Source organism: Sinohyriopsis cumingii, chromosome 4 (assembly GCF_028554795.1).
Source record: "Sinohyriopsis cumingii isolate HCF-2022 chromosome 4, ASM2855479v2, whole genome shotgun sequence".
Lineage (NCBI taxonomy): Eukaryota > Metazoa > Mollusca > Bivalvia > Unionida > Unionidae > Sinohyriopsis > Sinohyriopsis cumingii.
This window is the reverse complement of record NC_142964.1, coordinates 34888325-34913780: the sequence shown is the minus strand read 5'-3', so window position 1 is coordinate 34913780 and position 25456 is coordinate 34888325. Positions and strand designations below refer to the sequence as shown.

Sequence of the window (25456 nt, the reverse complement as noted above, 5' to 3'; positions counted from 1 at the left end):
TGTCGTTAGCTCATCTGAGTGGTATGGTCATGAGTCATGTGACAATTGGTTGTTCTACCATCATATTGAGTGAGCAGTTTGTGAATTCAGAAATTCTTTCCTTCAAGGAAACCAGAGTTAGATGTTGGATGCTCAAACATTTCCTCCTCCTCTTATCTCGTCTCACAATGTTAATATGCTTGATTAATGTATTTACAGGAGAAAACAATTTTTGTTTAGTGAATTTTGTTTCTCAGAGAATACTTAGCTAATCAATTACCTGTACATACACCCAAAGCATCTGCAAATGCAGGCATCCTTGTTGATGTAAACCAGCGCCACCAAGTGGAGTCTGTAATAGTATATTGTTTACTTGTCTGTTCATGTTGTGTACCCCACTGAGAGTCCCAAGTCTCTAGTTAAGCCAAAGGTCATCAGAGTCTTTTATTTCCTTCCTACCTATTTGACTATACCATAGATGTTTTTCAATATGCTTTGAAAACATAAGCATGGAGTTTCTTTGTAGTACATTTTGATGTCACAACTATATCATAATCCAAAACTTTGAACTCGGAGCAATCTGGGAATTTTGTGTAAGACTGTAATTTTTTTTAATGGACCCTAATGCTTGTGATGAACATGTCTAAGTGAGAAATTAAGCAGAAAAGCATCCAGTGAAATCTTAAAATTTCATGAATTGAGTCTTGTTTTGCTTTTATAAGATGGATCTTCCTGTCCTTAGAAGATGTGTATATACAGCTTTGGAATGAAACATTTTTGTTATTGCTTAATTCCAGGAGGAGAACAAAATAATTCATGGGAGCCTGTGTTGTAAGAACCTGATGGCCTTTCAACAAAAGGATGGGGAGGTAATAGTGAAGATTGCAGATCCAGGTCTTGTGCACTTGTACAACCAGCTCCCACTCGATCACAATGTCAACATGAATAGGTAAACAGTTTGCTGTTTTCATTTAAGATATCTTTCAACCAAGCCATTGTCTGGATATATTCAAGCTCTGATAACACATATTGGACATATTCATTGTTCTGTAGTCATTTTCATCAGTGGTTTTAGTTCCTTTATCTTCACAAGTTATTATCTAAATACAGTTTTCATGATTGTTTGTAAGTTATTTGCATAGTAAATCATTTCCCTTCACAACATTTTGCTGTTTTCTTCATAGAAATGTTTGCTTGTCGTGCACATTATGAATTGTGTTTATCATTGTCCCCATCTTTTCACAAAATGGGGAATATGGTATTTACTATCAGCCATTTATTCATCCATTCATTTGTTTGTCATACTTTCTTTTCCATTCTGTAACTTTAATGCTGTTTTAATTAAATTGATAAACTCTCCTATTCTTACAAGACGAAGTGTTGTATGTCATATTTAGGGCTTATTGTCCATTTTTACATTCTACTTGATAACAGTTTGAGTTAAAGGGACAATACATTATTTATTTCTTCTTTGAATATATTCCCATTAATTTAAGAAACATGTACACACATTTCTTAAATGTGAGCCAGTAGTCGGTGGCAAAAAGAGTACTCACTCAGCCGTTAACTTTAGGAAACATGTACACATGTTCCTTAAAAGTGAGTGAATAGTCTGTGGCAGAAAGGGAACTCCCTCAGCATTAACTTTAGGAAAATTATCTCCACCTCCTCTTAAACTGAGCCTTCTGAAAAGACTTTTAACAAATCTTTTCTATGTGGACAAAAGGAAAAAACTCTTAACTGCAGAAGGCATTCTATACTATTTATTAAATACAAGACATCAATACAGATAGGAATGGGAGTAAAGACTGCCCTAAAAGTATTTATCCCATGGAACATAAACCTTAGTGAATGTATAACATAAACCAGCTGTTGGTGTATATCAGTTCTAATCCAGTGTGGAATATATAATTACTTTTACTGTCATGTGATATTTCAAAGCAATATAGATTAAGGCTTACACTACAATTACCACTGCTAGGTGGCTACACAGTTGCTAAATTAGCTGAATGCTTTCACTGTGTATCAACATAATATGTAAGGCCTCTTTCTGATTTCAACCCATCTATCCACCCATGCATCCAGACAGACAGTCAGGCAGAAAGTCAGTATTGTTTAGTGTTTTAATATATTTAATACATGTTGCACTCATCAGTTTTGATTTTTGGTCAGTATTTATGCAATTTTGTTTTTGTTTTTACCATTGTGGACTTTATTTATTCTGACCTTATGCTCCAACATGGGATCATTGGTTCTCTTTGTTGGTTGTTTATTTATGCAAACGTCATGTAATTTAGATTGTTTAAGTAACGAGTGTGGTTAATTATTACATTGAAACACTTTCACGGTTGTTGTTTTTCCAAGCATTGTTGTGCTTGTCATTTCAGATAAATTGTGACAATGAAGTGAGCTCAAAGACCCATCGTATCAGTGACCCATGCTGCATTCTGGCTGGATGTTTCATGGTGTGTGGAGTTATAGATGGATCTGTGGAGTAGTTGTGTCTGTCCTGGCATTTTTCAAGCCAGCTGTCCAGCTGCTTGAAGAGCCTACCATTCAGCTGGCAGTTGAACTGAGCATCTAGTCAACCAATCAGCATGCATTTTGACAGCCCTTCTCACTGTTCATAATGGCTAGACAAGCTGTGTGGTTTGCCTGGCTGCCAAATTCGCCTGGCAGACAAATTATTCAAAGCAAATCTGTTGGCAAGATACTATGTTTCATGAAGAATATGATGACAAACTCCACAGTATGTGCAGGGATCGCCTCAAACTGTTAGTGTATGCCTAACCATTCATGGAGTGTATGTAGTTTAGCTGGAAGAACATTAAGAGAGTTTGGGCCGTCTCTGAGTGTCAGCCCAAATCTGCCATCTATGAACCAAACCTATAAGATGATGGCTTTGTAGACTTGGTAGATGAGGATGAATAATGATCCCTCCATCTCCTATAGCTGCCACAAACCATCATGGATGGTTTGAAGTGGATGAGGAGTATTCTCCCTTATCTTGGCAGCATCGTGGGTGCAAGTTTCCCAATATGTCCCTTTATAATTTTGGGCCTGTAAGTCTGCATGCATCTTGGATCATGATGATTCATGTTGTCATCCTTTCAATTTGCCACCCTGCTCTGGCAGCCAATCACTCAGTCCAGACAGTCTGGCTGCCAACCACCCAGTCCAGGCAATCTGGCTGCCAATCACTCAGTCCAGCCAGTCTGGCTGCCAACCACCCAATCCGGGCAATCTGGCTACCAACCACCCAGTCCAGGCAATCTGGCTGCCCACCACCAAGTCCAGCCAATATTGATGGCTGTACCTATTTTCTAATGATCAGAGGTTTATCATGTAGGTGAGCTGTGTTGGATACCAGTCAACATTTCTGTGGTATGTGCAATCATATGCGGAACACTTTGACCATTCTGTTCATTTTACCGCATATTCTGCATAGGCATTTCCAGAGCTGATTGTTTAGATGACAGCCATGCATACTTTTCAGCTGGCAGCTGAGCCAGTCATCCAGCAAGTTGTCGAGCACACTCTCCAATCATGCATACTGGCAAGACAGACCATGGTACCTGTTCTGCTTCTGATTCAAGTGATGAGTAATTTGTTCTAACTTGTCTGTTGGAGAGATACCGTAATGCACTTAAAGACAATGGCAGTGCCTTGTTCTTTCCAAAGGACATGGACATCTGATGAAGACAACCCCCAATGTGAATATAGGTATAGCATCAGTGACTCAGCTTACTCCCTCATTCGAATGAAGTTAAGCTTTGAAGTGGTTGATATTTGTAAACTCAGATCAGTTTGAGCCTTTGAGACAGTAACTTGGTAGAGCTGCTGTCATACAAGATATACTTTCTGACAGTTTTTGCTTTCACATGCAGATTTAGGTAGTTCCATGCTGTGACCTGAACTGTGTCTTGTTCAGATCAGACGGTTTGTTATGTGGTTCTCTTGATGCAGCCAAGCTTTGCATGGAGAAAAATCACAAGGCATGACTGAAGTGAAGCTCAGCATGGTCTGAAGACTACAGAATTTAGATACTTTTCATGAAGATTTCAGGTAGGGTAATGTTTTGGTTTGAGATATAATAGAAACTGTTGGCTAGCATACCTTCTTTCATCATTAAGAACGAGATACAAACTGATGTCATGTTCTTCTTTTATCTTTTTATTGGATGGTTAGTGTTTGTAAATGTTTAGCAGACTAGCATGATATGATCTTGTTTACACATGAAAATCTTCCCATATCATTCAGCAGCTTCTCGGTGGTGCGTCCTGTTGACTTTTGGTCTTCATAGGTAGGGGTGGGGTGGTTTTCTCAGTCAGCCTTGTCTGGGCATATGGAGTTACTCTTCCAGCCTGTATGTTTATCTCAAGTTTTGAAGCTGCCTCATATATCTTAGGGAATCAGTTGTTGTTGTTGTTGTAGGGTTTAATGCCATTTTCAGCACATGATAGCTATACATGGCGGCCAGTATTAATGGTGGAGGAAGAACCTGGGAAAACCCCGGAAAGAACCACCGACCCACAAGAAGCTACTGGCAAGCTTTCTCACATACCCACATTAGCCGAATCCGAGACTTGAACCCACGCAGACAGAGGTGAGATGGCAGTGATCCGTAACGGAGAGCACTTTAGACCACTTGGCCACTCGTGGCCCATAGGGAATCAGAGAATGGGCCTTCTCCGGATAAGGGATGTAACTCACTTTATCTGTTACCTGTTTTTCTAAGGTGATATAATGAGGCAACATACTTGAAGAAGAAATCAACATATGGAGTAAATTGATGATACTTACCTGATTATAATAGGGTACAACCTCCCAACCTCCCAATGATTACCTCCTACTGTTATAGTATCCTTATTTCTTTGCTACTAACTGAAGTATGGGTGGCTTTCAGCACTAATCTCTTTCTATAAGGGGTGATCACTCTCGTCAGAAAACTTTTTTTATAGCTTACATTTAGCTTGGTAGGGCTGGATTTATGAGGTGTGCAGTTATGCTTCGAAGGTTCTGTGATTGGGTAAGATTTATCGACAGGCATATTTGTCTCCAAAAATTGGTTTTGACAAAAAGTTTGTTAGCATGATTAACTGAACACCACATGAGTTAGTAATAGGTGGGCTTATTTGTACTCATATATTTAAAGCCTGATTAAATTTTCAAACCATTTTAGAAATTTTTCAGTGAAAAGAAAAATTGGAATGTTTTTTATAAGGAGCTTTTTAGGAGGAAGATATGATGTTATGTCTGTCTGTCAGTTTGTATATCAGTATGTCCATCTGTTCATTATTTCTTTTCTGCAAGGTCATTGTGATTTGCAAAAAAATGAAGCTTGTTGATCTTGGGGTCAGAGTTCAAGGTCAAGATAACTGACTGAAAATATTTCATTTCTCAAGCCTTAAACAAAGATGCTGATTGATTTTTGGATCAAATGCCCAAATATCAGGGTAACATTATGGAGGAAGAAAAGCAGTTCTTGTATAATAGATTTTGTTCTGTGCCATTTTATATAATCAAAATTTGTGGATGGTTTTGCATATAATGTATTGATGAGACCTATTGGATTTGGGGTCAAAACCTTTATGATAGTGCCATTGTGTCTCAAAGAAAAATGAATTTGCATAGCATGTTTTGTTCTAAGAAAACTACTTTGACCAAACTATGTGAATGGTTTGCACTAGAATAATAAATCTTTAAATTTTTGGAATCTAACTATCAGTGTTAATGGTCATTACAAGTCTAATAAGAAAATAACGGTTTCTGCACAGTAAGTTTATTTCCAGACTGCAGAGCTTGACCAAAGGTTGAGGTCATTGAAACCCTGTGGTCAATGTTCTCCAGAGTCAATCATGCCATACAAAGTCGTCTAGTAGCAGCATTTAAATGCTTGTGCAATTCTTCTTTCAGACTTCCTTGGATAGCCGTAGAACTATTTGATGATATGACCAAATTAACCATGGAAACAGATCTATATGCCTATGGAGTTCTGATCTGGGAGATCATGTCAGATGCGGCACACCCTTTTGACAAACCCCCTCTGCAGAACATGTCACATGATGAGGTATGTAAATTCCAAAACCTGGATTGGTTTAGTTTGTATAATTTATCTTGCTGGTTTTGGTTGAAGGTCATTTTATTTCTTTCAGTGTCATAGTTTGGAATTTTTAGTAGTGCAGATAGGAGAATAGGTTTTGTTAGTATTAAACTGAATGTTTTCATTTTCATTGTTGTCTTCATTGAGAAAACATACTTTCTCATTACTTCATCAAAACTGAATACATTATAATTTACAAACATGTTGGAGGCACTGTTCCACCTTGGAAGACCTAATAGAAAATGAAGACTATTATTATAACCAATAATAATAATAATAATAATAAAGACTTTATTTAGAGAAGGTAACTCAATCAGTTACAGAACTAATCTACCTTGAGGCCTTCTACCTGTTATGTACAATATATACAGTATATACAACATGATGTGAAGAGTCTGGCTTGACACTAAATAATTAAATAATTTTAAAATTCAAAGTATCAAGCCTGGAACACATTCACAGGCATCAGTGAAAACATAAACATATATAAAACATAAAATTTAATCCTGCATTGAAAAATTCAGCTATGAAAATGATGTAAAATTACAGAAAAACAGGCGGTAATTTTTTGTACTAGAATTGTTCAATTTTCTAAAGATTTCATTCATTTAAGACATTGATTGTGAAAAGATGAAATGCTAGGAGCCTGCCTTATGTCACTGGGAATGTTGTTCCATACCAGTGGACAAGTATATTGAAAACTTTTTTTAAACAATTCCTTCTTTGGCCTTGGTATAATGTAATTATTTCTTCTTATGGACCTTAAATTTGGAGTGCCATCAGCATCTCTTTGGTGAAAGATATTGCTTAGACAGACAGGAATGTCTTTTCTGGATACTTTATACATCAATTTGGCCTTTCTAAGAAATATTCTTTCATGTATTGTTAAAACCTTTATATTTTTCATTGCATCCTGAAAATTGTCTATACTTTGATCTAGAATTAAACGGCAAGCCCTCTTTTGGAGTCTTAAAAGTGTTGTTATGTTTGAATTAGAGGTATTACCACAAATTACATTACAGTAGTCCAGATATGGCTGAATATAACTTTTATAAAAGATGACCCTATACTGAAGAGGAATGTATATTTTGATTTTCCTCAGTAGCCAAAGATAAGAGTTAACCTTTTTTTAAATATGTTTAATGTGAATAGACCAAGTAAGATTGTTATCCACAAATACACCAAGAATTCTATCTTGAGAAGTCATATTGAGGCTCACGTTGTCAAATAGAACCTGGAGTTTGTCGCTATCTAGCCTTGCTCGTTTTTGTTGTGTTGTAACTGGTAGGGCTTTTGTTTTTTCTGTATTTATGATCATACTGTTTTCCTTGCACCATACTTGAAGTCTGTTGAGAGCATCTTGTAAGTTATTTTCAAGTACTGTTTTGGTTTTACCAATCTCAGACAGTGTAGTATCATGTGCATAAAGGTCATTGGAAGAAATTGAAGTTCCAATCTTAAGAGGTAAATCATTGATAAATAGTATGAATAACAGAGGCCCAAGGATAGAGCCTTGTGGTACTCCACAATTAATATTTTTAGTTTCAGAAAGTTGATCATTTAAAGATACTTTTTGCACTCTATCGGTTAAGTAAGAAGTAAACCAGTTTAGGGAGTTTTCACTGCATTGATAGATTTTTAGTTTTTCAAGCAAAATTTCATGGTCTACAAGATTAAAAGCTTTACAAAAATCAACCATAATAGTGCCTACCATTTCTCCTTGATCTAATGCTTTCAGCCATTTATCAATCAAAGATACAAGTGCAGTTTCACAGGAGTGATTCTGGCGAAAACCAGACTGATAATCATGAATAAGATCATAAGTGTTTAAATAGTTGAGAAAAGAATCATGTACATGTTTTTCTAGTAATTTGGAGAGACAAGGAAGGATAGAGATGGGTCTGTAGTTATTTACATCATCTTTTGTTCCTGGTTTATGCAATGGTATAACCTTGGCAGTTTTCCATGTTTGTGGAAATTTATTAGACCTAATACTTTCATTGCAAATGAAAGCTATACTGTCTACAGTTGCAGGTGCAGCTACCTTTAGTAGCCTTGGTCCAATCATATCAAGTCCTGTAGCTTTACAATCATCTATTTTTGTTATATATTTCAACACAAATTCGGGACTCATTTCAGGAATTTCAAACTTTATATTGTTTGGTAGTTTTTTAGCACAAAAATGTTTGAGTTTCAGATGATCAGATGAAGTTCTGGGTTCTTTAAGTTTTTCAGCAATTTGAACAAAAAAGTTGTTAAACATATTTGAGATGTCAGCTGGATTATCAGTGTAAATGCCCTCATGATTGAGGGATAAAATTTCAGCTTTACTCTTACATTTGCCTGCACCAAACCCTGTAAACACTTTCCAGATAGCTTTGGGATTATTTTGGTTTTCATCAAGCACTTTTTTATAGTGCGCTTGTTTGGCTTGATGTATCATTTTATTAACTTTATTCCTCCAAACGCTATATTCAGTTTGATTTTCTACTGATTTTAGTTGGTCTCTTTGCTTTACTGCATCTAAAATTTCTGGGGAGATCCAGCCTGGCTGGTGGTCTTTCTTTATCCTGTTTGTTTTTAAAGGGGTTTGCTTGTTCACTATACTGATGAATAGATCTGTCCAAGTATCTAAAACATCATCAATATCTTCAAAGATCTGGACTGTATTCCATGGAATCTGTTTCAGATCTTCTAGGAATTTAACAGTATCAAAGTTTTGAAAGGATCTATAAGTAATGGATTTATGGATATTATTTTTTGTTGATTTGCCATTGACTTTACGTGTTAGAAAAATTGCAAAGTGGTCACTTATACCAATCTTTGGAACCATTACTTCCAAAACATTTTCTTTTGTATTAGTATAAATATGATCTATAAGTGTTTTAGAGGTAGATGTTACTCTGGTGGGTTCATTTACTAGTTGCTCCATACCTAATGAAGCAATAAAATTCATCCAATTCACTTTTATTTGATCATTGAGAAGGTCTCTATTTATATCGCCTAGAATGTAAAATTCTTTATCTTCTTTTGAAATTTTATCTACTTAAAGTTCAAAATATTCACACCAATGAGTATGTGATGATGGGGGTCTGTACACAAAACCTACTAAATAGGACTTAGCTTTTTCTGGAGTGATCTGTAGCCAAATGGATTCTATTTCCTGTATTTCTAGGTCTTCCCGTCTTTTACAAATAGTATCGGTTCTAACATACACAAGGAGCCCACCGCCACCTGTTTTCCTATCCTTACGATAAGGTTTATCATAGCCATTGATATACAAGAAATTTTCACCCTGATTTTCTGTTAACATTGTTTCCAAGAACCCAAATAAATGGATATTATTATTTGGAGAGGTTAGCAGTAACTTCACTTGATCAATCTTTCCACGAAAACCCTGAATATTTAAATGACCTATGTGTAAACCTTTGCTAGAAACTCCTGAATTCATGAGATTAATATTAAAGCTATTAGAGGCACTCAAGGAGACATTAAAAGTATTAAACCAGTAACTAGTTTCTTTTCATACACTCACTAAAGTTTGTCCACAGAGGAGCACAATACATAGTGCAGCAATAAGAATATTCAGGTGTCATGTATATTCGATTTAATTGATATTTGGTGTAATTGTCTGTTTGTATGTTTTAAATTTTGTATTTTTAATTTCATTACATGTCAATGTAGTGAAATTTTGTTTACTAGGAATTTGATATTTTCCAGAAAATTCAGTTTGACCTGAATCTTTTCATAAATACCTGATAATGGAAACATTGTTTCAATTTTTGACTTAGTTCTCGACCTTGATTCAGAAATCACAGAGACAAGTAAATAACTTTCTATTTTTATTTTTTTCTTTGAGTAAAATGATTGGTTTTTATCATGGTCTTACTAGGAGTATGTGACTTTAGATTGTAAACAGCTTCACAATTCTGGGTTTTTTGAAATTGCACAGTAGTTAGATTTATTAGCAATGTTTAGAGAGATATTTCTCAGTTTGGGCTTTTACCTTGAACACTGGAAAAGTGTTTGTTTGTGACCAGTTTAGAGTTACATTTTAATTTTTTTTCAAATTATTTGTATTCTTAAAGATTAATTCTTTTTCCTGGAAATATTTGAGTACTTATACAGAATTATTGGACAAAGACATTTCTCTAAAATTTTATTTGGAAATTCAGACACCAGAATATTATTGTTTGTGAATCAACAAAGAACTGTAGACAACAGCACAATACTGACTACAGTATACGTCATCGCCTTCCATTTTGGATTTTTTTGTCGGGACTCAAAGCTCAAAATTCATTAGAACATTTCATTACTAGGACTTCTAAATTTAATTCATGGATTATTCTTGGAATATTTTTGGATTGGATTCTTAAAACTATAAGTTCTTATTTTTTATTTTTACAGTGTTTTTCCAGGGAAATAAATTATTTGTTAGATTTTTCAAAGCTTGTTGTTTTCACTCTTTCTTTTGTTACTGTTTATTAGAGCCTAAACACATAACACAGGGTGGATAAAATCATTAGCAATCCCATGATTAATAATAATTTATTGAAAGTGACCTAAATATGACATACCATACAATATGTATACATGATGAAGGCAGTGTCTGCCTTCCTAACTTTGCTCCTATCTGTAATTCATGCACTGTGCTTCTTGAAACTTGGCATGCTTTGTTTGAGATCTGAAATGATCAGCTGTGTCACCATTATTTATTGATATTGATAGCAAGTATTGATTAATAAATATTTGATGAAATGGAATTTAATATTTAATACAATTTATATAAAAGAAAATGATGAAAATGTCTAATTTAGGAAATGCAATATTTGTGTCAAGATTTGTTACCCTGGAGTTAGTTTTAGCTGTTCAAATCCAGGGCTGTTTACATGTTGCCTCTCATTACCTTTTTGTTATGAAGAACTCTACATCAAGAATTTCTGAGATGGCAAAGCAGTATGAAAAAATTGCTTACTATATTTTGTTCTTAATGTGTCATGTTTGAAAAAAATGAAACTATACAGTATGAATTCTTCATTGGAGTATTTAAATTTGGAAAAGAAATTCTTTTTGCAAATTAGATTTTCAAAAAATAAATATTCTAAATTAAACAAAAATGTGATTTTTATTTTATTAGTGATTCATTACAGTTGAATATGCATTTTAGAGAACAATTAAAATTCAGATAATAATAATAATAATAATAATAATATAATACAGAGACACCATAAAAAAATCAATTTTTACAGCTTGGCTTAACCAGCATCTTCCAGTTTATGTCAAGTGACCTTTATGTCAGGGGAATGAACCATAGAAAAATTTCTATAAATAATGGTTTGAAAGATGTAACTTAGTTCAGAGGGTTTATTTTCTCACCCATGTGACAGAGAAATCTAGCTGTTTTGCTGAACTTACTTTTCTTATCTCAGTCTAGTCATCTCAGACCAGTCGTCTCAGTCAAGGTGTCCACGTGCTCAGAACCACTTTTAAAAAAAGAAACCCTTGTTGCCTTCTGCTGTGCCTGACTTAGTTGTTGTAAAATCATAAACAAGAACATCAAATATACAACAAAAACCTCCATCTTTGAGAACACACCATACAAAAATATTTCGAGAGAGACAAAGACACACATGCATACAATGTTGAGCTTTTTGGTATTGTGCTAGTTCGTTCCACAAGGCATGGTCAATTTTATCCTATATGCAGGCTTAGCTCAATACATTTTCAGGTCAGCGTCATTAAATGTAGCTAAAGCTACCTAACTAGTTTTAAATATTTTGTATGAAACAAATTATATACTGTTAGCTACATTTAATGATGCTGACCCGAAAATTGACTGTGCTACAGATAGGATAAAATTCTCAATGCGGTGTGAAATGAACTATGACAGAAAATGCTGATCCATGCACATAGACTATAGACCTATACAGTTCATAGCCTCCCAACTCTCTTAACAACTACAGAAAACTTAGTAACAGCCAGAAATGTGCTATGTGCTACATGCTTTATTCTAATTTTATTAAGCATCTCCATTATGCCCCAGTTGAGCCAAAAATTTACCTACAATATTTAATGACAAATAATGCACTTACCAGCCAGAAGGAATCATTTTTCCATTAACTCATTAATCCATAAGCAAATTTCACTGTAGCACTTGCCATATTTCCAAGACAGAAAAATAAATTTTCAAAGAATCCAAGAACTTGAAAGTTTAGCACATGGTTATCCACTAGGGTTCGTATTTGGAGGGTCTTTTATACATTTGGGTAATTTTACAGTCAATATTAAGGACAACACAAGTATGTCACAAACAATTTCACCTTCTCCAAAGAAAAAGAGAGCTATTTATAATAGTAACACAGATCACTAATTACTCATGAATAATCTAATGCAACATGTTACTCTTAGTTACAGCTTGTACTAAATATAACTACAGTAGATCTGAATAGTTACCCAGTATGGTTTCATTATTTACAATATAACTTTTCAAAATTGGAACTGATGAAAATGAAACAGTTCTTTGTACTAAATATTAATGATTTATTGTCACTTTCATATAACATTCCATATATTAAATGTGATAATACCTTATTACTATGTGACATTTTATGTTGTTATTTTTCTTTGCTCACACATATAAACTATGTACTTCAGATGCAACAGTCACACCACAGCCCTCATTAACATATTTGTATTAATGAGTCGCATGTAAATATTTGCATGTGAACTATATTACACTAGTGAAGAGTTCTTTTAAAAGAAAAATATTGGGTGTGAAAAAATAATCTACATTGGGATTTGGACCAAGACAGGGAAATCCCTGTCGCGGGGTTACATTATATGTCTCCCCATGAGGTAAGCTTCATGGGGAGACAAATAATGTAACCTCTTGACTGGGATTTCCTTGTTTCGGTCCAAACCCCAACATAGATTCTGTATGGCATCTTTCAGTGATTAAAAGATTCAGATACTGTATATTTCAATAACTATATATGACATGATAAAATTGTCATGTCTTTAATTCATTTATAAACTTACTGATTTGTAATGTTTGTGCATTTAATGTCAAGATTTTGGGCACCCTACACATACCTTAAATATGATGCAATGCATGTCTGTATGAACAAAATCTTGACCTAAACATACCTTAAATATGATGCAGTGCATGTCTGTTTATATCTTTTTAACAGAGAAAAAAGTATTACAGATCTAAAAACAAGCTGGGGATACCAACATTGCTTGAGATAGATAAAATCCAGCAAGATGGACCAAACATGCAGCAAACTCTAACAAGTGTGAACAAAGGGAAAGAGAAAATGAGAGAAATAATGGAGGGATGTTGGGATCTAGAATGGAAGAATAGACCAAGACCAAAGCAGCTACTGAAACAACTATATCTCATAATGCAGGCCTATGGTGTTTACAGTGATGATGCTGCTGGTATGGATGTTCATTTTTCTCATATTGTTTAACACAGTTTGTACATGTGATCTAGTGTTTTTTAGAACACTTGTTTTATTAAAAGTGGTTTTAAATCTTTCCCATTCTGTTAGTGGACTAGATGGTCAGCTTTTCCCAGTATAAATGACACTGAAGTGACTGAGAGTATACTATTCCATTGGGCTGAGCACCACCAAATTCAGGTTAATGCCACAACTAGGAGCTCACTAACATTGACCACTGGCAGAGCTGCCAACCCTTATGATTTTGCAGTAATTCTCATTGAAATGACCTTAAAAGATAGACTTAAGGAACAAAAGCACCAATTATGGAAGTAACGATTGTTTGTGGTAAATCTTATACTGGCTTGTCCTTGTTCCCATACAGAAATTTCTCATGGATTCCATATGGAATACTTCAGGAATCTGTATTAAAGAGATATGGACTGAAAATCTTATGGGATCAGACAATTTATTCCATATTGATTCCATAAGTACGTCACAGCAAGTGAAAATTCCATTTGGAATAAAGTTTCAACTTTAATCCATAAGCACTTTTTTCCATATGGAAAGCAGGCTCATGTATTATAGCATCACGGAAAATTCTCTCTGAAGAATTAATAACTTAAACTACCTGAATCAAACAGAAATATTGTTGGAGTTAGAGTACATGTATATGTCAGTGTAGCCGATGTGGAAGGATGAATATATACCCATATAAATTTGAAGAAAAATCATGCATGTAAGTTTTCTTTAATTTATTTCCACAGATGTTTAAAAGCAGACAAAGACATGACCAAAAAAGTAGAGAAAATGTAAACATGATCAGAATATTAATATCTGGTAATACAAGCATAGATCAATCTTTGGACTTAGAAAATTTGATGCAAGGTGGATTTTGGGCTTTATCTAAGGTTTGCTCTGAAAAATAATTTTTTTGGCTTCCTATTAAAATCTGCTCTACAAAAATCATACCCTACTGAAAATGTGACTGAAATTTCAGCAAAATCACATTGAACATTTCTTGACATTCACTCAAATGTCCTTTTTCTCTAAAATTATGGTATTTTAGGAGATTTTACCACAATTTCTGAAAATATCAGTGAAATTTTGTCATTGAAATTTCACTGACTCTGCCAACATTTCTGAAAATATCAGTGGGAATTTGTGATTGAAATTTAACTGAGAGTTTGTCAAAAATTCTGAAAATGTAGTGATATTTTGTGATTGTACATTTCAATAAAAAATATCAATAAGATATAATAAAATTTATTTTTTGTTTCTTGTACAATTTGAATGAGTTTCAGCAGCATTTATATTTCCTGTTTCTGCTAGCTGTAATTGTATTGTTTATTTTGGGCACAATAACTTCTTTCCACATCTTTCCTTGTTATATTTCTTTTTCAAATTTGTTGTTGTTGTTGTTGTTGTATTTTTTGTTTAACTTCAACTGGATTTAACTGCCCTCAAACAAATTTTCTTGTTTTCTGTTTTAAAACAGACTTTTGCTTTTCTCCTGACCTGAATCTGATTTTCCTCGATATGGACCCTTTTTTAATATCGTCTCCAAAACATTTTTTTTAAATAATGCTCTGTCTGGTCCCATTTTGCAACAAGCTTTCTAATAAGTATTTGTTTCATTTATTATTTAAAAGATGATCACTGTAGAGAGCTTTCTGACTGGTCAAAATTTTGTACTTGCCCAGTGAATCGTTGCATAACAGAAACTGATGGGAATGAGCATGCTTACGAAACATGGCGATTCAAATTTTCGAGTGGGATATGAGATTGAATAACCATGGCGATTCGAATTTTCGAGTGGGATATGAGATTGAATAACCATTTGAAAAATGTGTGGCAATGAGAATAGCTTGAATGCAAAGTCGATGGGAACGTAATTGGTCAATCTGTATGAAAACCGAATGCCAGCACTTGCATTTTGCTTTTTGTGCCATAAAGAGCTTTACAATAGTGGCTAACATGCTAAATAGGACAAGGTATTGAACCAGGATGATTTCAGAGTTATGGAACTCAAAACCGATTAACTTCCAGAATGAATTTAAGGAGGGACAACGTATATATACTGGTGGGAATTGTTGCCAAACACTCGTGTCTATCAAAGATAGTCATATCTTTGCAGAATTTTCTTGGCCCACAAGTAGAATCATTCAGGGTCCATAGCGATCGTAGAAAATGTTGAAAATTCTTAATTCCATAGGCATACTGGAAAACCTTAAAAAAGACTTAAAGTTTAATACAATCCTGGAATTCTTTCAGAAAATATTGAAAATGAAAACTGATGCAGAAACAAGAGATATTGGGATCTCAAATGAGATGTTTATGATTTTTTTTGTAGATGTTGGTTTTGCTTGGATTTGTTATTTTGCATGTACATATGCCTAGATGCGAAGTTGTGAGCAAGATGAAATGCCAAGTATCATGGTTTCAAAAAGGAATGATGAAACAAAGATTCAGAAATTTGGCTTCTTGCAAATTATGTCTGAAGACATTTAGTGTGATGTCTATAGGCGAAAATACTTTGAAATCTCAAGCAAAAGGTTCTAACATCAAGTGGCTGTCAAAGGTGCATAATCAGAAGCAGTGGATGTTGCATTGTTTTTGGTTCCATGTCCCAACTTTTAGGGCTGAAGTTACTTTGGCTCTGCACATGATTTCAAAGCATAACATGTATTTTTCTTACAAGGGAATAAATAATGTCTTTGCCAGCATAATCCAAGATAGCAACATTGCTAAAATCATTTCACATGAAAATCTTAATATTTCACCTGTCTCATATTAGCCTCGACTTGATAAATCCTTGAAAAAAGCAAAAGCTTTTATTTTGTCAAAAGATTCTGATACAGACCCTGGTTACTACCTTCCGCATCATCACGAATTAGAGGAGAGCTGTTGTATGATGCCTAGGATCATCATTGGTGTCTGCATGTATGACAGCATATTCCTATGTGCATACTTGCTGCACCTTAACCATTCTTTCTTCCTAGAAATACAGGTATCAGTTTATAGTGGGTTTCAAATATGGTACAGTCCACCTGGAAAGGGTCTCTGGGTTAAATTTGTACATACATGTATATTAGTTACATATTTTTGATGAATGTTTTTGCCCAAACTTAGGGGCTAAATTTGTACATGCACATTATTTGTACATTCTTGGTGAAACTTCTGTAACGAAACTTACAATTTTGTTTTGACCAGTCACAAATGATGTTACTTTTAAAAGCTGTTTCTAATTTGATGACAGAGGGAACAAATTAACAGCAATGATACTTCTTTTCTCAAACTAAAATAGAAGCACTATAAGATAAAAATCATCTTTGATTTTATGTGTTAGACTTTATTGCAGGAGTTGAAATTTGGTGCACTAGAATCAATTGATATGGTCAGTTTGTTAAATGCAGTACCAGCACAAAAAAATGAATGCCGACTATTGAATATATAAAATGCTTATATTTTAAGATCAAACTCATCATCGAAGAGTTGCATTCCTTATAGAGAACAAGTCACAGAGATGAAATAGTACTGTGGATTGCATATTGGATACACATGTCTGACTCCTTATAGAGAACAATTGTCACAGAGATGAAATGGTACTGTGGATTGCATATTGGATACACATGTCTGACTCCTTATAGAGAACAAGTTACAGAGATGAAATAGTACTGTGGATTGCATATTGGATACACATATCTGACTCCTTATAGAGAACAATTGTCACAGAGATGAAATGGTACTGTGGATTGCATATTGGATACACATGTCTGACTCCTTATAGAGAACAAGTTACAGAGATGAAATAGTACTGTGGATTGCATATTGGATACACATGGCTGACTCCTTATAGAGAACAAGTCAGAGAGATGAAATAGTACTGCGGATTGCATATTGGATACACGTCTGACTCCTTATAGAGAACAAGTTACAGAGATGAAATAGTACTGTGGATTGCATATTGGATACACATGGCTGACTCCTTATAGAGAACAAATCAAAGAGATGAAATAGTACTGTGGATTGCATACTGGATACACATGTCTGACTCCTTATAGAGAACAAGTTACAGAGATGAAATAGTACTGCGGATTGCATATTGGATACACATGTCTGACTCCTTATAGAGAAAAAGTCACAGAGATGAAATGGTACAGCGGATTGCATATTGGATACACATGGCTGACTCCTTATAGAGAACAAGTTACAGAGATGAAATGGTACTGTGGATTGCATATTGGATACACGTCTGACTCCTTATAGAGAACAAGTCACGGATGAAATAGTACTGCGGATTGCATATTGGATACACATGTCTGACTCCTTATAGAGAACAAGTCACAGAGATGAAATAGTACTGCGGATTGCATATTGGATACACATGTCTGACTCCTTATAGAGAACAAGTCACAGATGAAATAGTACTGCGGATTGCATATTGGATACACATGTCTGACTCCTTATAGAGAACAAGTCACAGAGATGAAATAGTACTGCGGATTGCATATTGAATACACATATCTGACTCCTGCATATCTCTTGAAGAGTGAATCACCACTAGAGTGCATACTGTGCCAGTGCCATCTGACAGTGGAACACATTCATGTTAAACAAGTTAACATTGATTCTCTGAGACAGCAGATTTTTTATGTGAACTCAATAAATAATCTTTATTATCATGTTCCATCATAGAAGGTCTTAGACATTTTGAGGGACTGGAGTCTATTTAACAGATTTTCACCATGTGATTTAAGAATTTTATATATTTTGCCTTGTAATTTTTTATATAAATTATATAGAATGTTACCATATCTACTGTTTATCTTTACTTATGTCCTCATTTATTTGAAAGGATTTTTCATCTTCAGTAGTACTCATGTGGCCTAGTGGTTAGAGCACCCACCTCTGATGTGGGAGGTTGAGGGTTCGAACCCCGGCTGAGTCATAACAAAGACTTATAAAAAATGGTACTAACAGCTGCCTTGCTAGGCATTCAGCATTAAGAGGTTAGTGTTAGGACTGGTCGGAATGGTGTCAGGATAATGTCATTGGGTGGGACATCATGCTACATGTCTGTTGCATGATGCCCAAGTGCTAGACATCACTACAAACTGCCTCACTGTAGATACTGTAGCGATACGACTGAAAAATTGTTAAAGCTACATTAAAAATCTATATCACACACACTCATCCTCAATTTTTTGTGCAATTTTTTTTAATTACAATTTTAGAACTGACTTTACTTTTAATTGGTACTATATAGCCCTTTTTTTACTGAGGTGCCTTTCAACCCTATTACATACATGCATGCTTAAATATATTCATCCATACAGACAGATGGAGAGACACATACATATGTATGTACATACATACATACAGACATACACACACACACACATACATTTCATCATTTTTAAAATTGTTTTGTGCATCTCAGAATGGAACAGTGTGCACTTCTGCAGATTATACTCAACAAAGGATAAAAGAAAAGTCTGTAAAGTTTATATCTGGTTATATGATATAGTTATTTATTGCAATGTTGAAACACATTTTGCAAAAACAAATCATGATCACATGTCATGTTTAGCAGGTAGTCATTCATGAAAGTGCATTTATATCATAAATTGATCTGTGTCTAGTCTTAAATTACAGGTGGTCATTCGTAGTAGTTGTCACTCTATTATTGTGCTTAATTTAATTTGTTTCCCGCAAACACAGGTTTGGGTTCCACTCTCTTTGCATATGGGATGTTTTACACCTGTAGTTACTTTGTGCTAGGTGGCAACCACCAGATTGAGGAAAATTGGAATCAAATTATCTGGATAATTGTGTACATTTTTCATTCTAGGATCTTCAGGAGAGAGTAGCCATTACTATTATGCACAAGATGATGATGATGATAATTCCAGTGGTAAGTTCTGAAATACCCTACAACTGTGTTTTTTTGAAAAAGTGAGAAAAGACTGTTGAATAAAGACTTCCTTTCCAATGTAACCAATCAAATATAAATCACAGTTGGCCAGAATCAGATACATGTACAGCTCTCACCCATTATAATGCACTTCATTATACCGTGATTCCAGATAAAACACTGTGTTACTATGGACCCCATTACCAAAATCAAATTAATGTATAGAACAAATGTTGGTTGAGTGGGAACAAGGTGAAATTTAGTCTTATACCATCCTTTTCATTTCAAAATACCATTATTTTGATATTGCCTGCTCTACCGTGGTTTTGTATATTATGCAATTCTCAATGTATCTCCATTAAATACATATCACAGTTGCCAATATCATGTAATTTGGTACATAGTGCGTTTTTCACCCCAAATACTTAATTATTATAATGAGGGATATGCTGCCCATTATGAGTTTTTATTACAGTGTGTGCGTATTTTGTAGAGAGAGAGACAGAGAGATTGGTAATAAAATGTTTAAAGGAAACAGAGACTTTCGAATGCATTTTTACAGTCATTATGAAGTTAACATTAACGTGTAGGTGTTAACAGGTAAGTTATGAATCATTCAACGTAGATTGGAATATTCCCATCCTATTAAAACACAACATGACTAGTGCTGTACTCTATCCAGTGACTTTTAGTCTGGCATCCATCCATCTATTAGTACAAGTTTGTTATTCCTACTTTTCTTAAACAACTGGAAGAATTGCAACAAAACTTTACACACACATTTAGTTGACTTAAATGAAAACGCCATCCCTCAGATGTCCAATATGGCTGCCATGGTGACATTTTCAAAAATCATGTTATTGCTACTCATTGTGGATGACATGAGGTTGCTGATCTGATATCCAATATGGCCATCATAGGTACCATCTTGAAAATTTTGTTATTGCTACTTCTTATAAATGGGTGGTCGTACCAACATTGGGCTTTCACTTGATAGGCATTGATAGGCAAAAAATTCACCAAAGCTTGGGGAAAAGCAGAGTAGATTGAAAATGAGGCATACCAAAATTTGTGGTGTTAGATGGTGTAGTCATCATTTTCAAAAGTTCATCAAGTAAAGGAATGTGAACTAAATTTCATCAGTTCATATCATTGTAATAAATGAAAATAAAATTTATATTTTGAGAAAGACTGTTGCCTTAGAACACTTTTTTCTAACTAATCTGATATTGTTGATGTTGTGCCCACTGTGATTTTATAATGTGAGCACCATCACTTATTGATGTAAACACTCGACATGGAGGCACAATATTTATAGTTTTTACCCCATGACTCGTACTGCTAAATACATGCACTGTCTGCAAATATGGTGTAGGCAGGCTGAGACAAGGTAAAAGTAAGATGTATTCAGGGTTGGTCTAGACCCGGTAGAAGTGAGATGACTAAGGAGGAAAGATACCAATTTGCAGATCTGTTTTGAAAACTGCAGTTTCTTTGATGTCAGGCTTTGTGAACCAGGGAGTGAAATTGGTCCCAAAATTGAAAAGTGAGAGCCTGTTAATAAACTGTTTTTTTAATATCTTTCAGTCTGTCTGTCTTTCTGTTCATTTCTATGTCCATTCACACCTAAACATTGCAACCCTTACACATAATTTAATGCCATTGATGTTCCTTTTAAAGGTTTTATCTTTTCAAGTCCAATTTTAACAGAGTTACTGAGATTTTTCCATCGATTATCAATCTTCACACAGTAGATCATTGTATCTAGCATAGCACAGGAATCATTCTGATGCAACTTAATGTTTAGTTCATCTCATAGACGTCGATGTTCCTTTTATACCTTCTGTCTCATTAGCTCCATTTGGGATGGAGTTTTGGCCCTTGACAATCTTGTATCCTCATTCTATTTCTAATTTATGCTTTGTTTTTCCCTTGTATTGTTTCAGTGGAATGCTTAACTAAATACTTGAAGTGTATTAGTTCAAAGCATAGTTTATAAGTTTTGAATGCAACATTGACTTTTTTCGATTTCTTCATTAGTAACAGGGAATATATTTATATTAGTGAGTTAGTAAATTGATGAATTACTAATTTATGCTTTGCTTTCTTTTCTTGTGTCGTTTCAGTAAATGTCATTTAAATGCTATTTATATAACTTCAAAGCATGGAAGTCTACCATGACTTTTGTTTTGTTTATGCTCTATATGCAACATCTGTAATACATGGTAGAGGATGTCTGGGCTTCTGTATTAGTTAATATATGCTTTTAGCTAATTAGTCACATACTGATTTGCTAACCAATGCTTTGTTCTCTTCTTGTATCATTTCAGGAGAAATATTTATTAAATCCAAGAAATACACTTTCCAAGCCATAGGAAGAATGAAATAAGTGAAGGAAGTCAACCTTCAGTTTGTTGTTGGCAATACCGACTCATTGGGGAGTATTTCCCAAGCTTAGGCAGTCCACTGAGTGTAAGCCCCCACACATATCCGAGCATGGCCTTTGGGCCTGTAAGTCGGGCACATGGGGTTTGTATTGGATCAGTTGGATCCAACTCATGATACCACTGCACCATTACTGGCTGTTCAGCCATCACTGACTGTACAGCTGACACCAACCGTCCAGCATGGGAGACCTTTTGAGAAGACAGCCTAGCCACCTCTGTCTTATTGGGGTTGTGTTCCCCAGTTTTCAGCAACCCAGTGGGTGCAAGTCCCCCAACATGTCTGAGCATGGTCTTTGGGCCTGTAAGTCTGGACATATTGTGTTTGTACCAGATCAGTTGGATCTAATGCATAATAAAACTGTACCATTGCTGGTTATCCAGCTGCTCCAGCATGGGGACTTTTTTTGTTGAATTGGTCCAGCAAGCTACAATTTACGAGGATATTAGTGACAGATCCATCCATCTAACTATGCTGCTGGCAATATGCTCTTTTTGATGGAGATGTCAGAGAGAAATCTCTGTCCAGCCAGACTCTTGGAGCATCTGGTACTGGTGATAGCTGGACTGTCTTTTATACCAACAGCACCCAGGCCAACCATTTGCCAGGCAAATCATCTAGCAGTTCCAGTAGTGCTGGACTTCCATATGTTCACTGTTTGTCCATAAGGGAGAGCTAGTAACATTTTTCGTAGGGTATACCACCTGGTATGTCTTCTCTAGATCTGCAAGTAGACCCATTTGGGCCACAGTGCACAGTGAGTGTGATGTAACTCCTTCAGATGCACCATTCTTTACAGCTTACTCAGATCTGACCATAGAACAGACTGAAGTTTACCTTTCAAGCCACCATGAAGGACATTTATTGGGTGCTGGCTATTCAAATTTGGTTTTTGTTATCTAGGGGTTGACCGCCCTCGATGTTATTGCCCGGTTCGAGTAAATGTAAATATAAGTGGTGAAACTTATATGTGAAATAGATAGAGATCTGAGCAGGTATATAGAACAAACCAACACGAGCCCCCGTACATGTAAACAAACAATTTAATCAATCACATAAAAAATACTGTGAAAATTCATTACATCAGGAATATACTCTGTTTTTAGAAATTTAAACCTTCACCGAAATGCAAAGAAAATGCAAATTGATTTAAATAAAATAGCCAATCTGTTTACTGATAAATTTAGTTCATCATAGGATCGAGTAAACAATCGAAGTCAACGTCTGGTACGATTGCATAACCTGTTCATCCTCAGTTGTTCTGCTGCCACTGTAGCTGTTCAGATGCTTGGATCTCAGGATGATACTTTCCACCATTCGTCTCAGGATACTCTCAGAATATGTTTCAGAAATTAATACTTCACAGGATTGTGTCACAGGATTATACGTCTCAGGATTATACATCTTAGGAGCTATTTTCCCCCTTTTAAATAAATATAAATAGAGACAACCTAAATTTCCCGTTATTTATGAAACAGTTAATTCTTCATTGTTCTCCCTCATTATCAGATTTTACTATCAGTGCTTGACAGATGCTAAGGCTATTAGTCGACTCCACATGTCCTATAATGACCCTAGTTAGTCAAATGGCTAATTCGTTACACCTTGACCATACACATTAACACATACACGAGGACTGGGGTTCTGAGCCAGCCTCAATTTACACAGCGAATAAATAGGATAAATCACATCAATCAATTACTAAATCATTTCAGTCAATACACACTTATTCTTAATCATACATGAAATCTTCTAAATTTGGCAAATTCACACAGATTCTCGTAATCATATTAACTAATGTAATGCATTAAATTCTTTGAACATAATTCTTATGCAAACAAGACGACAAATTCAAACAATTTGTCAAACTTATCTAAAGAAGATTAATGTACGACTTCCTATGCATAAACTCAACACAGTTATACTTCATAAAGCAAATTATTACACGAATGTAGAAAAAAGATTTATGCAAATACAAGTAAATAACTTCAGCAAAGCATTATATATGGCATCAACAAATTACATGGAATTGTCACATTACCTTTGCTTTCAACGTTCCTCCCTCTAATCGGCAAATTATTTCATCAGTTCCTTTCGACAATAGGCCCCTTTGGACAACAGTTCTTTTTATGAGGAATTTCTTGCAAATCCCTCGGAGCCTACTCTGGTTTCTCTCATAGAAAAGCTTAGACTGATTAGAATTTCTGATGTGGCAATTTTTAAAACCTAGAAAATTTTGTGTGGGAAACACGCCCCTTATTTAACGTAACCAATCAGAATCAAATATCTCTGCTACCTTTTTCCAGAGGCACCAAAGTCAGGGTCAGCTTGACCTGGTAGTTTGAATAACAGAGTTTCTGCAATTTCTCAACTGTGACAGCTTTACCATGAAAAATGAAGTTTTCCTTGTCCCTAATAGTCCGCCTGGCTGCTGTGTAAACAAATGCTTAATTAGGAACAAAATTCTCCCTCTAAAGGACATTACCGTACACGGTAGTATGGCGATATGATATGCACCTGTCTCCATAAATTGAATTAATGGTTCTCTGGTCTCAACTAATGTATTCTTGTTAGATCGCAAGAAAATTTGCCACTTCACACTCTCCACCCCCTACCACTACTCTAAGGAATTGGTAGATCTTGAGGAGGAGGAAGAGATGGACTTAAGGCGACAGACACCTTCAGTACTGATCTTCTGGCACTTGACAATAATATAGTATCTGTTCATATGTCCACTTGTCTTTTTTATAAGGTGGACAAATGTACTTCATGCCCATCAGAGCTGGTTCTTGATGTCATTGCACATTCTTCATTGTTAGATTTGGGGGCCCCGAGTGGCCGAGTGGTCTAAAGCGTTCGCCGTTACAGATCACTGCCATCTCACCTCTGTCTGCGCCGGTTCAAGTCTCAGATTCAGCCAATGTAGATATGTGAGAAAGCATGCCAGTAGCTTCTCGTGGGTTGGTGGTTCTTTCCGGGGTTTTCCCGGGTTCTTCCTCCACCATTAATACTGGCCGCCATATATGGCCTATCGTGTCCTGAAAAAATGGCGTTAAACCCCACAACAACCAACCAACCATCATTGTTAGATTTAGCCTCATTGGCACCTTTCAGACTTACTGGAGACACCTGGCAACAGCCATGTTTTGGAGGCCAGGATTGATAGGATGATTGGTCAGGGCTGCTAGCCATACCATGGTTAGATTTTGACAGGTTTGGCCAGTTTACTCCCGATATGTGTCTCAAAAAACTTGTCATACCCTCCCTTTCCAGATGATCCTGTTTGGGTCACCATTGCTTTTGAGGAAGAACAGAAGTTGGGAAGCAGGCAGCTCAAGAACTAATCTCCATCTTTCTGCTCAACCCACACTGTATTTAGAACCATTCAGCCCCTGCGAGTGTGAAGGGATGTTAAGCGGCCTGAGGACAGGGGCCTTCTCATTCACATGTGCACCATCATTGATCCCTAGGAGCAATCATACAGAGGCGGTAAGAAACTGATTGCTGAGCTCACTGTGTTTTCATATTTCCTCAGAACAGTGGGAGGAAGGGAATCCAGGTCATTTGGAG

General features: G+C 35.5%; 1 protein-coding gene across 1 annotated transcript in view; it reads left to right on the top strand.

Moving 5' to 3' along the window:
• The window catches only part of LOC149800920 (tyrosine-protein kinase JAK2-like), a 171770-nt gene that overhangs the window by 66087 nt on the left and 80227 nt on the right, over window positions 1-25456 (top strand). Inside the window, exons 10-13 of the mRNA XM_089956754.1 lie at window positions 777-928; window positions 5896-6049; window positions 13273-13522; window positions 19379-19441. Of these exons, the coding sequence (XP_089812880.1) occupies window positions 777-928; window positions 5896-6049; window positions 13273-13522; window positions 19379-19441 (619 nt within the window). The remainder of the gene's footprint in view (window positions 1-776; window positions 929-5895; window positions 6050-13272; window positions 13523-19378; window positions 19442-25456) is intronic.